The sequence below is a fragment of the Antennarius striatus genome, chromosome 3 (assembly GCF_040054535.1).
Source record: "Antennarius striatus isolate MH-2024 chromosome 3, ASM4005453v1, whole genome shotgun sequence".
Taxonomy (NCBI): domain Eukaryota; kingdom Metazoa; phylum Chordata; class Actinopteri; order Lophiiformes; family Antennariidae; genus Antennarius; species Antennarius striatus.
This window is the reverse complement of record NC_090778.1, coordinates 16153805-16169424: the sequence shown is the minus strand read 5'-3', so window position 1 is coordinate 16169424 and position 15620 is coordinate 16153805. Positions and strand designations below refer to the sequence as shown.

Genomic DNA, 15620 nt, shown 5'->3' with positions numbered 1-15620 from the left:
TTTACAGTAGCACTTTTCTGGACACTCAAAGTTGCTTTTACATTGGATCCATTATTCATTCACTCCTCATTCATACCTGGTGATGGTAAACTACGTGTAGCCACAGCTGCCCTGGGGCAGACTGACGGAGGTAAGGCTGCCAATCTGCGCCTACGGCCCCTCCGACCACCAGCTGAACAATCACAAACATTCACATGCCAGCGAGTGCCCAACTGGAGGCAAGGAGGGAAAAGTGTCTTGCCCAAGGAAACAATGACAAATGATTCGGCGGGAGCGGGAATCGAACCGCCGATCTTGAATCATTGGACAACCTGCTCTACCACTGAGCCACTACGACCCCTGTAGCTTAATGGTAGAGCTACGCTGCCCGGGTTCAATTCCCAGTATCTGCAGCCCTATGGGGGCTCAAACCAGCATCAACAGTAGGCCTGTCCTCAACCTGGATAAATTCAGGTTGAGGACCTGCAGGAAGGGCATCCATCATAAAGGAAGGGCATCCAGCATAAAAACCTTTCCAAACAAATATGAGTGTTCATGTAGTGGAAGAAGGATAACATGCTGGCGACCCCCAACGGGACAAGTACAAGTGGTGTCTAGTACCTCCAGAGTTTCCAGTGTGGCAGCGCTGGTGGATCTGACAGAGTATTGATCTTTCTTTTTATGGTCCTGAGTTGGATCATTTTATGCAAAACAGAATCTCTCCTGATGGAATGACTCACATGTTGTTTTGGTGGCTTGATGTGATTCACCCACTGAAGTCTCAGACTGGTTGTTGTCAATTTGTTTTTGTAGCGATGGAAATGAGTGATAAAAGTTTCATTGCAACTTGCTTTTGTGTGTGTGTGTGTGTGTGTGTGTGTGTGTGTGTGTGTGTGTGTGTGTATAATACAGCAGCCTCTGCATCAAGTGTCATGTTTTACATGTGGGCCAAGCACTGCTTTACTACCCAAGAATGTTGAAAGTCTAACAAGAGGCTTTTGCTGCTCTTCCTGCTGTGATTAAATCATAGATTCTGACAAACACTGCCAGGCTCTGTCACTGGAACCTGAGAGGATGTTTTGAAGTATTTTTTTATACAACTTCATGTACAAAATCAATGAATTGGATTTTTCTAACAACAGTGAGCGTCGTCTGTGAACCAGTCTGATGATGTTGTTTCCAACACAACAGAGCGCCAATCAAAACAGATACACACTGTCAGCCTCCACAGACAAGTGACAGCCTGGCGGCAATACACACACCTACACACACACACACACACACACACACACACACACACACACACACACACACACACACACACACACACACACACACACACACACACACACACACACACAGCATTGTGCTGTGCCTGATATAGTGTCTGAGGGGCCATTTGTTCTCAAGGTAGAGTGATTGGCATATTTAAATTATTTAACTGGTCTGGTCATTGGATCCTTTGAAGTGAAAACAGGGTTAGGGCCCCACACTTCTGATTCTACCCCGCCAGCAGTCGCCAAGGAGACCATTTATGCACAATACTGCAGGAGAATCGTGTTCATTCACTTATGACTAAAATTACATTTTTAGCAAAATATCAATTTTGTCTTACTCTGGCTTTAAAGGGGTTATATATATATCTGTAAATGAGCTTTTGCAATGGTAAGTTGGTCCAAATGAAGATCCTGTTTTTGTTGAGCATGATGAAAGTCAGTGTGCATAAAGAGACGCACACTAATTCGCCTAGGCACACAATATTATCAGCCTAGAGAGGGAAATATGCAGCAAAGTGAAAAGATTGTGCTCTAAAACATCAGTTGGCAATCAATTCCTGTTCTGCTGTTCATACACAATATCGGCATTATCTGTTTATTTATTGGCCTGTACAGAGATGACTGACAGGATCTGGTGTGTTTGGTATTGACTGTGTGTGTGTGTGTGTGTGTGTGTGTGTGTGTGTGTGTGTGTGTGTGTGTGTGTGTGTGTGTGTGTGTCACACACAGTGGAGGAGATGCTGATAACTGAACCATGTCTCCTTTTTTGCTGAGTCCCTCTGGAGTATTAATTCTTTCTGTGTGAGGGCTCGAAACAATACAACATATCAATATTATAGGCTCTCTCAGTCACACACACACACACACACACACACACACACACACACACACACGCACACACACACACACGCACACACACACACACAGAGTTCATATGGATGAGCCATCCTCCCACAGACACACTGATTCACACTGACAGCCATCGTAAGATGCTGAAGCATTCAAGCACACAAATAGCATTGCCTCTCGACCATCAGCTCCCATCAGCACCTCAGGGTGCAGCGCTCTTCATACAAAAACCTACTGTGTCTACAACCAAACCCTACAGAGTCATCATGAAGTCTCACCAGTGTGGAGTGTTACTCGCAGGTTACACTTCTGCTGGCTGTAAAAGATGGCAGGTATTCAGTAGTTCATCAGTCTGACTGTCATACCAGACAACCATCTGTGTGGCTGTCTTTATGGATTTTTGTTTTATTCAATAATGTATGATAAATATGGCATTTGAGTGTACATAATTATAAATATTTACTGTTAATATTGCTTCAGCAGCAGAACCTCTGTGGTGGAGGTGGAGGTTTGTGAGTTCATTTTTTCAAAGAACTTGACTTCCACATTCTGCCTTCATAGCAATAAAAGCATTAATGATGCTGAACCTGCAGTACTAAAGAAATTAAATTACAACGGTGAAAGAATCTCTCTGCAAACATCCACTTTTCAGATTTGGTTTTTTAAAATCTTTTTCTGTAATTTCAAAGGACTTGAGCATCAGCCATAACACAATACCAGCAATGGAGTATCAATTTGCAGTTAAGACCCACACAAGATGTTCAAAAAGAAAGGGATAAAACTTAATCATGGGAAGTAGATGTGTTCTGAATTATGTCATAATCCATAGAATGTACTGTCCTGTAGTTAAAGCCAGATAAACACACATCTTTCAAGTTTTCTGTCATAAATTTGATAAAGCGTACCAACTTTTCCTCCTTGTGCTGCCAATCACTTTGTAACTTTGTGTTTCACTTTATTCCAACTGTCTGCAACACATTTCCTCATTGTGACTTGTTGAAACCAGTTACTAACAGCAGCAGCTAAGTGTCAGGGATGAGTGCTGTTCTGTTGTTTTGTTCCTGCATGGAAGATATCTGAAACTTCCTCACTCGGATGCAGGATTTCGCTCTCTGTGCAGAAAATCCCAGCTAGAATTTAAAGGGTTGAAGCGTTTTACCAAATGCACTGTTTGGTTTCTGCGAGCACAGAAACCAAACATTGAGACTCTCTCAATGAAAATAAAAGATGTCTATATGTGGGCTCCTGGAAGTTGTTTCTTAAAATCCGCCTGATGTGGGAATATTTTCAGGTTTCAGTCTTATTATGTTTAGTTACAGATTTCCTTTTTCATGCTCTCTGAGAGGCTGGCAGCAGACAACCAAATTCATTTTTACCTTGACTAGAAGTATGTCTTTCTCAGGTTTTTAACACAGTTGTAAAAATTTTGAGAACATACAATATATGCAGCAGAAGAACGGTCTGACCATTCTTCTGCTCACTCCTGCTTGCCTCACATGAGAACACGTGGAATTATAGTCGCATGAAAACACACACTACCTCCCATATGTTTGTACCCAGGAGATACTTCTACTTCACCTGGACGGCTGTGCTGGTGACAGGTGTTGTACCAGTGGGAGAGCAGAGCAAGGTGTGGTGTATGTGTGTGTGTGTGTGTGCGTGTGTGTGTGTGTGTGTGTTTGTGTGCGTGTGTGTGCGAGATTGACAGTGAAATGAAGTGAGAGGAATGAAGCGCTGAGGAGCTGGAGGGACATAGGATAGATCGGTGCTGAGCTGGAGGGTGATGACAAATAATATTAATATTAATATGAAGGGAAGTGGCTGTTGTTTTTCAAAGACATTTATGCTTGTGTTCAGGTAAGAATTGTGAGAGAATAATTGGAAGATAGAAATAAATTTTTTGTTTCAAGCATGTGAAGCAGTTGGTCCTGAAATGTAGATAACTGCTGTAACTAACCTTGCATTCATTTTCTATTGCTACCAAATTTAACTACCATTGCTACCAGATTTATCAACTAAATTGTTTGGTTATTGTTCAATCAATGTGTTATTCATTTCATGCAGCAACAGACAAAAGTTGATTCTCATTTCGAGCTGGCAACCGCAGATTTCCTGGTTGGAATTAGAACTGTGGGTTCAAAAATAGATTCTAATCGCTGTAATCATGCAGCCAATAATGCAACAGGTCCCAGACACCCACTGCATCTCCAGCAGCTGATCATAGCAAAGAAATATGTAAGCAAACACATCACTGTTCGGCCGGTCATTAGTTCCAACCTCAGTTCTAAAAAAAAGTTCCAATGCCCTGTAAAACAGAAATAGTACAGACTTTGATGATTTGCTTTTACGTTTTGACGATATATTTAATTTTAATGTCATAAACCTCATAAATTATCTTGGAAATATGATTATCCTTAATGTTTTCAACAGAATGTTATAAACCAGCAGGAATAATGGCAACCAAAGGCCAGAAAGATTCTGGAGTGTTCCAAAAAGTCCTGTTTGGAATCCTACATTATTAAACAGTAACCAGGTGAAAGCAGCCGGTGAACTCCTATGAAAGGAACGTCCTAAAAAAAAGCACTCTTGTTCACAAGGATGGATAGGATAAAGGTTTCTTAACAGCATACTGTTGTAGTTAAAATCTAGATGTAGGTTGGTGGTTGACTGATGTGCTTGTCAAACATTATTAATGTTTGCTTGAGTGTAAACTTCTGCTAAATCCAATGAGGGAAAAGTTTGAGTCAAAATCTTACCAACATGTGCCTTTTAACCACACAAAAATAATCTTTGCTAATGGATGCTCCTTGGAATTAATGTTTGCTCATTGCTGTGTGTGGGAATCTCCTTAAATTTAAATGCTAATGATTAACGTTTATTGCAAAAAAAAAAAAAAAAGATTCTTTAATTTCCGCATATGTCAGAAATAAACATGATGGCTAATGACATAATGTATATATCAGATGAGTTTTTGCTAAAAGACCAGGGTAACATTAACTTAATGACAGGCAAAAAAAAAATCATTACGGCAAACCTGAGTAACCCTGTTATCTGCTTTGATTGCATGTTTGTTTGCATTTTCAGTATGGAATAAATGACATGTTAGGGATGCTAATGCTCACCTTCACTCTTATCTAACTCCTAGTGTGTGTTAGAGCCGATTCCCCACTGCTTGTGTTTTTGAAAACACTCTCCAAATTGTGTATAAGTGACTTTCCACCGACGCCCACCAGTCTGTAATTAGCAGGGGACCCACTCTGCCCTGAAGTGAACCTGGGATGACTGGGTTGCCACTTCTAAGGGTTTTCTTCTGCTACTGTTTACGTGCTCAGTGCTTTGCAGCATGGATATGTAGGGGGCTGTTTCACATTTGACACATGTAGAGAGCCTGTGCGTTTGGGTGTAGTGTATTTATAAACTGTCTCTGCTTTAATGCCACTGCTATGAAAGTTCACCTATCAGGGTGTTGTGGGTATGTGTTTGCCCGGTTGTTTTCATTAATTTGTGTGTCACAGACCACCTCTTGTGTGCAGCTGGATAGGAGATGACTAATTTATGACATCTTTTAACATTTGTGGTAAATGTATTACATCTAGTATGGTTCATTCTTTGAATCTCTCCCAGCAAAGAAGTTGTAAAGAAGTTCTAATATTATAAGGCTAGGATGCAGTAAAAAATCCATCAAAAATGTGTTTCCAGTAAGTTATCTTATCAGCAAATATCTTACCATTTATTCTGTCTTTTTTTCTTGATTAGTCATAGGACGATGGATAAAAAATTAATGTATAATTTTAGCTAATAGTGAAAGGCAATTACTGGCTTTAAAAGTTCTCTGAAGGTCAACGTTTGTTTTATTTCTAAAATGTATTTTTTACTCATTTTCTTAAAAATCTGAATTTAAAAACATAGAATAACTTTGTCTTAATGTATTGATGTTATGTGAAAATGTCCAATTTAAATGAAGAACTATCACACAGGAAGAGTTGGCAACAGCAAATCCATCATGCTATGAGAAAGAAACTGACATTTTTATTTTTTCTACTAGAAGATACAAAAAAAAAATTATGATGACCTATACTCACCTTTCTTTTTATCTACCACAATGTGATTTTATTAACTCCTGTGACCCATCAAATGGAGATCAACTGAATCTATTCTGGCTGAGTTAAAGCAGAACAGAAGAGTGATGACTGCAGTTTAATGTTTAATGTACAAAGAATGGATAAATAGAAAATCCCAGCGAGTCTCACCTTCTGTCTTTTCCCTTTCCATCACACCTTCACTACCCACTTTGTCTTTTCCATCCCTTTCAAATTTACATTGCTGATTACCCATAACCAGGGTGCAATTTGTCAGGAATGGGGGTTATAGCTAAGCAAATTTTAAAATGTAACTAAAAATCCAGAAGAAAAAATATGATAGCACATGGTTTACACTTTAATGATGAAAAGTAGCAGGTAAATCTTCAGGTTAGCAGGTTCTAACCTGATTCAGGTTCAATCTAGCAGGTTCTTAATTTCCCTTCGGGGATCAAACCAGTATATAAAATTAAATTTAAAAAAAAAAATCAGTGATATCAATCAATGAAAATGTTAAATCAATATTGTTCAATATTATTCAACCTCAGTCTGCTGCTGGGGAGGGTCCTGTCACTGTGGAAGACCTCCTGCATCGTCCCTGTACCCAAGAAAGGACGCCCTACTGAGCTCAACGACCACCGACCGGTCGCTCTTACCTCCCACGTAATGAAGACCCTAGAGCGACTGGTCCTGGAGCTCATGCTTCCACAGGTGCAGGGTGCTATGGACCCTCCCCAGTTAACCTATCAGGCCAAGGTTGGGGTTGACGACACTGTCTTGTACCTACTCCACCGTGTGCTCTCCTACCTGGACGCCGGGGGCTGTGCCGTCAGAGTGCTCTTCTTTGACTTTTCAAGTGCCTTCAACACCATCCAGCCCCAGCTCCTGCAGGATAAACTGACCTCCATGGCTGTGGACCCCTACCTCGTGAGCTGGATTACGGACTACCTAACGGACAGACCCCAGTACCTCCGTATGGGGGACTGTTTGTCTTCTATGGTGACCGGCAGCACGGGGGCGCCACAGGGGACCGTGCTCTCCCCCATTCTCTTCACCCCCAACAAATCGGATTTCAAGCACAACTTGGATACATGCCACACACAGAAGTACTCCGATGACACTGCGATAGTGGCATGTGTCTGGGAGGGTGATGAGGGGGGTACAGGGCATTGGTGGTTGACTTCGTGGAGTGGTGCCAACAGAACCAGCTCCAGCTCAACGTCTCCAAGACGAAGGAGATGGTGCTGGATATCTGGCGGGCACCCCCTTCTCCACAGCCAGTGATCATCGAGGGCAGTGAGGTGGAGGTGGTGGAAAACTATAAGTACCTGGGACTGCAGCAAGACAGCAGACTGGACTGGTCACTCAACTGGGACTGTGTGTACAAGAAGGGGCAGAGCAGGATGTACTTCCTGAGGAGGCTGGCCTCCTTCAACATCTGTCCTAAGCTCCTTCTCATGTTCTATCAGTCCGTAGTGTCCAGTGTGCTGTCATACGCCATTGTGTGTTGGGGTGGGGGGGCCAGGAAAAGAGATATGGACCGTCTGAACAGACTCATCCGCAGAGCGGGTTCAGTGGTCGGGCTGAGCCTGGACTCTGTGGATATGCTTCTGGAGAGCAGGACCATGTCTAAAATTAAGGCCATCATGAACAACACCAGCCACCCCCTACACACCACCTTCTCCCAGCAGAGGAGCACCTTCAGCGGCAGACTGCTGTCACACAGCACCTCCACAGAGAGGCTGAGGTCCTCCTTCGTGCCCCGTGCCATCAGGGGGTACAATGACTCTCTCAGGAGGAGCGGGGGGGAGGTGGCGAGGTCAGCACGGGGTTGAATATGGATTTAATTTTATAGTGTTTGTATTTTATAGTTTAGTATATAAGTCCTGTTAATGCTGCATGTGTCTGTCAGTGTAGTGTATGTCTTGTATGTCCTGTGATGTCAGTTTCTTTTTCTCCTGGTGTTTTTGTAGTATTTATTCACTATGTACTACCTGAGCAGTGGATATGTACAATTTCCTCCGGGATTATTAAAGTATCTATCTATAATGATATAAATGCTCAACAACTGGTAACAGACCCACAGTCAGCACATTTTTATCCCACAGTTTTTTTTATTCATTTTTGTATTTTTAAAAAAAAATTTAACACTGAATACTCCATCAGTGTTGGACAAATGGTTTCATCTCATTTTGAGTATTGTGTTTTTTCACATTCTCATGTCTGTTTATTTAGTCACTTTTTTTTAATCCTTTACACTTTTCTCAAGATCAAGGCTGAATTTAGGTTGAGACCAAGTTTGTTGAATTCTTGGAATTTGAGTTTTATTTTAATCAAGAATGGTATTATTTTGTCTTTGTACAGATTGTTGTGTAGCAGGAAATGGACGGATCTATTTCCTAAACCTAACTAGGAATTTTGTAATAACTCGACACCCCTTTGCTACCTGAGGCAAAAGAAAAGTCTGGTCAGTTACAAAAAGTAAAGTCCACAGACGCTGAGCGCAAACCTCTCTCTAAATTACCAGGTAGAGGATGTGTTGTCCGTGGGTTGCTATGTTTGTCAGTATCTCCCAGTTTGTGGTCAGTCCAGTTCACATCAGTTTCTAGTTACTCTCTGCAAATATCCTGCTGCTCAGTCTTTTCTGTGCAGCGCACAGAATATTTTTTATTATAGCCGTCCAGAAGCTCTTCTTCTTTCTCTTCCGGTGGTGAAACAGTGAGAAACCTCCTGTAATGAGGACACAGTTAACGATTCGTGTAAACCAACATCCACTGGACCAACAACATAGCGTGTGATATTTAACAATTGATGTGCACTGTATCGCTTCTGTGTTTGCTTTAAGCATCATAGATGTAAGTTATGCCTTATAGTGTGTGTGTGTGTGTGTGTGTGTGTGTGTGCATGCGTGTGCGTGTGCCTGCTTCATGATTGTGCCTGCATGTTCAGTGTTCCGTGAATAAACAATAACTGCAGCGTTGTTTACGTGGCGTCTGTCTGAATCTGTTTGTCTGACAGGCTCTCCTTTCCAATTTGTGATTTCCACCAAAAGCCACAATCAAAACAATTCCTTCTCCTAATTTCCTCCAAACAACCAAATCACTCCTGATCTCCTCACATCTTGTCACATTCCTTCTCACTGCTGTGCTGCGGTCGACTTGTGGATAAGAAAACATGGTCAGAGATGTAGGAGTTTCATTACAAGACAGATGAGTTTGTGTGTGTGCAAATGTGCACTCTTCTCCATGAAGATATCTTCAACCATACCCGGCATTCCCCTCTTTCATCTTTAGCTCTTTTTTTAAATCCGTCTCTCATGTGGAAGATGCACAGAAATAGCCTCGCAAATGTATTCCTCAGGAAAGTGCTTTCATATCTTCACCGTCTCTATCTCTCCCATCCTCCCCACCCTCAGTCCTCTGGCCGTCCTCAGCTCCTCTTCTCAGATAGGCCAGCATTCATTATGCTAATTGACTTCACTTCTTCTAGGAACAGGAGCTAAACTCATATTTTTCCCTCTCGGTTTTCCCCCCGTCATTCTCTCTACCTACCTTTAAGTAAAGATTTGCAGGGTCAGACTCCCCTGGGATCAAATAGCCATTAAAAATCCTGTGTGTGTGTGTGTGTGTGTGTGTGTGTGTGTGTGTGTGTGTGTGTTCTCCCTCCTCCCGTCTCCTCCCTTTCTTCCTCTCTGTGATTCTTTGCTTTCCTGTCATCCCCACAGTCAACAGATCTTGTTTGTTCTGTGTTCACTTCTTTCATCTTTCTCCACACACTTATTTGTGTGTGTGTGTGTGTGTGTGTGTGTGTGTGTGTTTTGCATGTGGCCCAGCAAGAGCCATTCATTCATTCGTTCATCATCTTATCCACTTCACAGGGGTTGCTCAGGGCTATCCCAGCAGACGGGGGACACTCTGTGCACGACGCCGGTGCACCGAGGAGCGTCTTTTAATCTTCTTGAGAAATTTTGAGAAGACAATTTTGCTAACTCAAATCACCAAAGATCAGAATAGCATTTGTCCAAAAAAAACTAATGATGGTAAGATGTGAAGAACTCTAAAAATATATTACAGCATAAAATGTCGATGTCAAGTTTACCTCCACTGATTTAAGAAGATACCTGCTGAATATAAAGGAGTCTCATCAGATGTCCTTGCATGGTAAAAGATTCTATCAAGGTGTGCTGACTCTGAAGTATTGAAGTACATCCACCTCCACTCTGATGTTCACACACCTTTTGTCAAGGACTTATGTTGAACATTTTATTCAGAAAAACTCCTGACCATCCATCTCAGACTCTATTGATTCTCCTCTTAATAACTAACACTGACTCAGTCTTTTACTATAAGTTATCTATCTGAACTTCTATAAATAAAAGTATTCATAAAATCCATGAAATTGGCTGACTGAACAGTTATTTTAGTCTCTCTGAAATTTTCCTGAAAACCTTCCAATCATCAAATTTGCATCGCTTTTAGAATTTAAGTTTGTTCAAATTCTGCATTAACCCAAATCTCTCACACCTTCTCTCCCTCCTTTCCCCCCTTCCAGGCAGATGGCAAGGTGGTCGATGGCAGCCTGCTGGGAGATGCCAATGGTGTGGAACCTGCACCGGGCAGAGTGAAGGATTCTGGGAAGTGGCAGAAGCCACGGTTTTCTCGGAAAGCCCTGATGAAATGCTGCTTGGTCAAATGGATCATCGCCAGCACACAGCCACAGGACAAAGGTGCGTGTGTGTGTGTGTGTGTGTGTAACTGGGTTTGAATCGATCAGGAGATTGACTGGCTGGACCTCAGCCTACTTCCTGGGGTCTGGGGTGTAGACTCACACACACACTCGTTCATCAGATGTCTCTACAACACCAGCCCATCCACCATCTGCATCGACACATCCATCACAGCCCTCAAACACACCTGAACCATCCTGTACGTCTTCTTTTTGTATGAGTTTAGGTGAGGCGGCATGGTGGTGCAGTGGGTAGCGCTGTCGCTCCTCAACAAGGCGGTTACGGGTTCGAGTCCCGCTGTGTGGAGTTTGCATGTTCTCCCCATGTCTGCGTGGGTTCTCTCCAGGTTCTCCGGCTTCCTCCCACTTCCAAGAACATGCACTTCAGTGTAATTGGCCGGTCCCAAATTGACTAAAAGAATGTGTGTGTGTCTGTGTGTGTGGCTCCACGGTGCACTGGCGTTGCACCTGGAGTTTCTCACACCTTAAGCCAGCTGGGATAGGCTCCAGCTCCCCGCGACCTGTGCAAGGGATAGATCCCAGTTTCATTTAGTGATCAAGTGGTTGTGGGATTAGGAAGCTAATTAGCTTCTTAAATTTGGTTGAGTCCCATTAACACACACATTCAGTGCTTTACAGATTCTGAGGATCCATCTGGTTTCTGCTTGCATCTTTGATTTCGGTTAAGCAGGCACAGAGAAAAGACTGACAGAGAAGGAAAGCAAGGATGTGATAGCAATGTCAAGGGAAGAGAGGTTTGGTGGTTGTTGGTGAGCAAACCTTCACCTCGGTAATGACCAGCAGCTAAAAATAGCAGCACAGAGATGGAGATTTGCAGGGGTTGGGCAGTGGTGTTGAAGCAGTTCCTGTGGTTTAGTTAGACATGGAAATGTAGAAACAGCTATAGCAAGAATCAGCAGAAGAACCTCTCTGTTTGAACGACTGCTGGACACTAAAGCTGAGGCTCTAAGGAAAGCTACAGAGGATGTTAATATTGTTAACAAAAGGGAGGATAAGGGGACTGAAATGACCACAGAAAGTTTCCAGTTCATGATCAAAGGCGTTTCCTCAAGACACTTCCTGTATATACAGTACGTGATTTTAAGGAGAAAAAAGTTTTCTGAATTTCTTCTTTGAATTACATCAATGTCAGAGTGGAGCCTTTTGAAGGTGGTGGTTATATTCCCAAAGTTCCAATATAGATAAAAAAAAATTTGTGGGAAACTGAAGCCAAATGTTCATTGGGATTTGTTATGAATAATGGTAACCAATAACATGATAACAATTTATTCCAGTCTCCAAAGTTAGAAGATGTCAAACACTCAGCATTGTCCTGAATTAAAAGTAACGCCCACACTAAAATAAAAGATACCGTGATGGGAATATTTTAATATTGTAATATTACTTAAGCCAGACAAGGGGGAACCTGAGCAGAGATTTGGGTTCTTCACTAAACTTTTCAAACTTTCCGTTTGGCAATGGTTTGTCAGACAGGAAATGACGAGTTTCAGAAGGTGAGCATGATGTGGTGACCATGGAGTGATGTCAAGAAAAGCAGGAACAGATTTAGTTGTTTGCATGTCAAAGTCGGTCATATGAAACAGCAGCCAGAGCATTTAGATGGACCGAACATCATGTGATTTATTTCACCTCCACTGAGGCGACAAGGCTGGAGGAGAGAAAAGAACCGGAGGAGGAGGAGGGAATGAAATTCAACTGTAGGAAAACGGGGACAGGTTTTAAAGCATTAGAACATTCGCCAAAAGAAAACTGGAAACATCAGATAAGAATTTGCTCCTACCAGGTTTTTGGTTAAATTGTTCCCACTTTGTGTCAGAACGTATAGCATAGTTTCTCTTTCCTTTAAACTTTTTGGTGAAGACTTTCCTGATTATTTTTCTTTAATTTATTACATTTTTTAAAGCTTCCCTTTGCTGCTTGGGGTTCAGGTTATAAAAAAAAATTAGACGATGAATTCATGCAAAGCAGTGTGAAAATGAGATCACCAAGCTGATGCGCCGCTTCACTGGCTTCATTACAGGTTAAAGGGATTCTGTCTCATTTAGACTTTTATAGAACTTCATTTAAACAGATACGAGGTTAATTTACTGCTTTTGTATATAATGTAGTACAGTATATTGTTTAATGTTATATGTGACAAAGTGTTCGTACGACTGGTCAACACAACTGCTACAAGTGGCCAAATTCCAGTTTTGAGGTAGACCAGCTTGCACTTATTTACAACACACACACACACACACACACAAAATAAATAGTGTCCTATCATTTCTCCTTTTCCAATCCCATCATTAATCAGAAAACTACTGAGCTTTATCTTAGCCTGCCATTCAGCAACAAGCATGGTTCAATAATACCTTACCACTTATCAGCCCTGTAACACAGTCAGTACTGGATGAAGCCGTTTGGAGAATTTAACATGCACTCTTACAAAATCTACAAGTAGGAGAGTGGCTCCCCACTTGTTTTTGCTTTTTTTAATCAAACTACTTTTTATTTCTTTTGTGGGATTATGTTTTTAGTGTCACCTAGTCCAGATTATGGTTTTAACTTGCATTACTGTTCATTAATGCTACTAATTTTTGTTTTCTGTGTCACTTTGTCCATCATCTAATCATTGATTAGATGTACGTATATCTTTGGTCCTCTTCCTGAATCTCTTCAACCGCTTTGCATCATCTCACGACCAGCAGCTGATTCAGAAGTCAGCGGTCTCCTCTGTTCTTCAGCTCCCTGTTCATACACACTCATCTTCACTTCCTGTATTCTAAACAATGATCATCAGTCCCTGTCTGTTATTCTTTGTTGTTTGCTTTGTCCCAGATTCTTCTGTAGTTCATACAGATAGGTGAGGATGTCTCAGGAGACAGAAAAAAGAACAGTGGTCTTTTGCCTCTAGCTGTGTTTAGCCTCTTTTCCTCATATCGTACATAATGGGTGTCTTAATTAAGTAGGGGACCAGGTCTCCATTGACCCATGACTGAAACCTAATTTTGCCTTCAATACAGCATGGATGGATGTAGGAAGAAGACAGGGAGATGAAGAGGACTGACAGAACTAAAACAATAACCAGGTTAACGGCAGAGAAAATGAGCCTTTTAAGAATTCCCTGCTTTAATTACACAGCTATGGCTGGCTTTGAAAGACTCTTATGAAAAGAGGATTATCTCATGCAGCAGAGACTGAGTTTGGTTTGAATTGGAGGATATCAAGTAAGTGAAGGGCAGAGGCAAAGATAGCAGGAGTGGGGAAAGCCAGAAAGAGCTGCCATCTCTCCCCTAATGACTAATGTAGTTCTCATTTCTGCTCTCTTCTAGAAAACTAAACAGGATAAGTCACGCAGCACATTTAAATGTTTGGGGTGTTGTTTATTGACTTCAAAGAACACAGTTCATGTCAATACAATGTGAAAAAAAATCCCTCATGCTACTTGTTCAACACAGCACACACACACACACACACACACACACACACACACACACACACACACACACACACACACACTTTGTGCAGTGTGTTTGGACACCTGGAACCTCACAGTTTGATGATCTGGTAGTTTACGTGCTAATATTAAGAAACACACACACATTAATGCCATCTTCACCCTTTGGTCATGAATATGTGAGAATACAGAGTAACAGAAAAGCTCATATCTTCATGTTATATCGTGTTGCTTGTTTTAACTACGTGTTAGTTGACCCCAATCGATCATTTGTATCTGATATATATTGACAAAGGGACAAACAACACAGTATCCACCTATCGATTTGAAGTTGACTAAACTCACTGACAATCATGGAATCTGGTGTCTCATGTCTCTCATCCTCACTCTTCTCTCGTAGTGGTTATTTATGTGTGTTGTGTGTTGTAGTGACCTCTAGTGGACTGAGAGGATATTATTCTTTGTTAAAACTATTTTAGGCTGTTCATGTTTTCTCTATGGGTTCAAAAACTTAACTTGAAATCCTCAAACACGTTTTTGGTGCTGTGAGTCGGCCTTTAGCTTGACTCTTCCAGACAGAAATGAAGGTTGTCCAGAATGATCTTGAGTGATGTTCTTTGGACAAAGCAGATCCAAACAAAATAACAAAAACAAAACAAAACCTGACATCCTGATGAATCATACTGCCTTATTTTATTGCCATCAACAGACTTTGTGTAGGGTCTTTTCCTTGACTGGTTGCTTCATAGTGCATTTTTTATTTTTCTGTTTCCAGTTATTTTGTTGTCAACAAACAATCACTTGTTTGTTACGTGTATTTGTTCTCATGAACAAATTGATATCAGTCCAAATGTATTTGACCTTTTTCTTTTAAAAATGTGACCCAATGAAGAAAGTTGAACACCCAGCAGTTAGCCTGGGAGGTCTTTTCTTAAATATGGAAACAAAGCATGGAAAAGCATGGAAACAAAGCAGCATTTAACAGAACATATGAAATTACAGGTTAGACAAGCAAATGATTCAATAACCAGCAGTTAGACCAGAGGTGTTGTAGCATATTATTCAGGCAGAGCAGGGTGCTGGAGTCTATCCCAGCCGACTGGGGGCATGAGGCAGGGGACACTCCGGGCGCGGAAATATATTCCAAATTTATTTGTAATTTATTTTGAATTTATGTTCCAACCAAAAAAGGTGATATGGAGTCCGTTTATACATCTGTATGTAGTTGACGGTGAAAAATCAGTCTATATT

The 15620-nt window shown here is 41.5% G+C and overlaps 1 protein-coding gene across 2 annotated transcripts in view; it reads left to right on the top strand.

Annotated features, from left to right (window-relative positions):
• Positions 1-15620, top strand: part of kcnip3b (Kv channel interacting protein 3b, calsenilin) — a 67523-nt gene that overhangs the window by 12408 nt on the left and 39495 nt on the right. Inside the window, exon 2 of one of the 2 annotated variants that reach the window (XM_068311860.1) lies at positions 10736-10910. In XM_068311860.1, the coding sequence (XP_068167961.1) occupies positions 10736-10910 (175 nt within the window). Of the gene's footprint in view, positions 1-10735; positions 10911-15620 lie in introns of those variants that run through there. The other variant, XM_068311861.1, reaches the window with a different exon arrangement.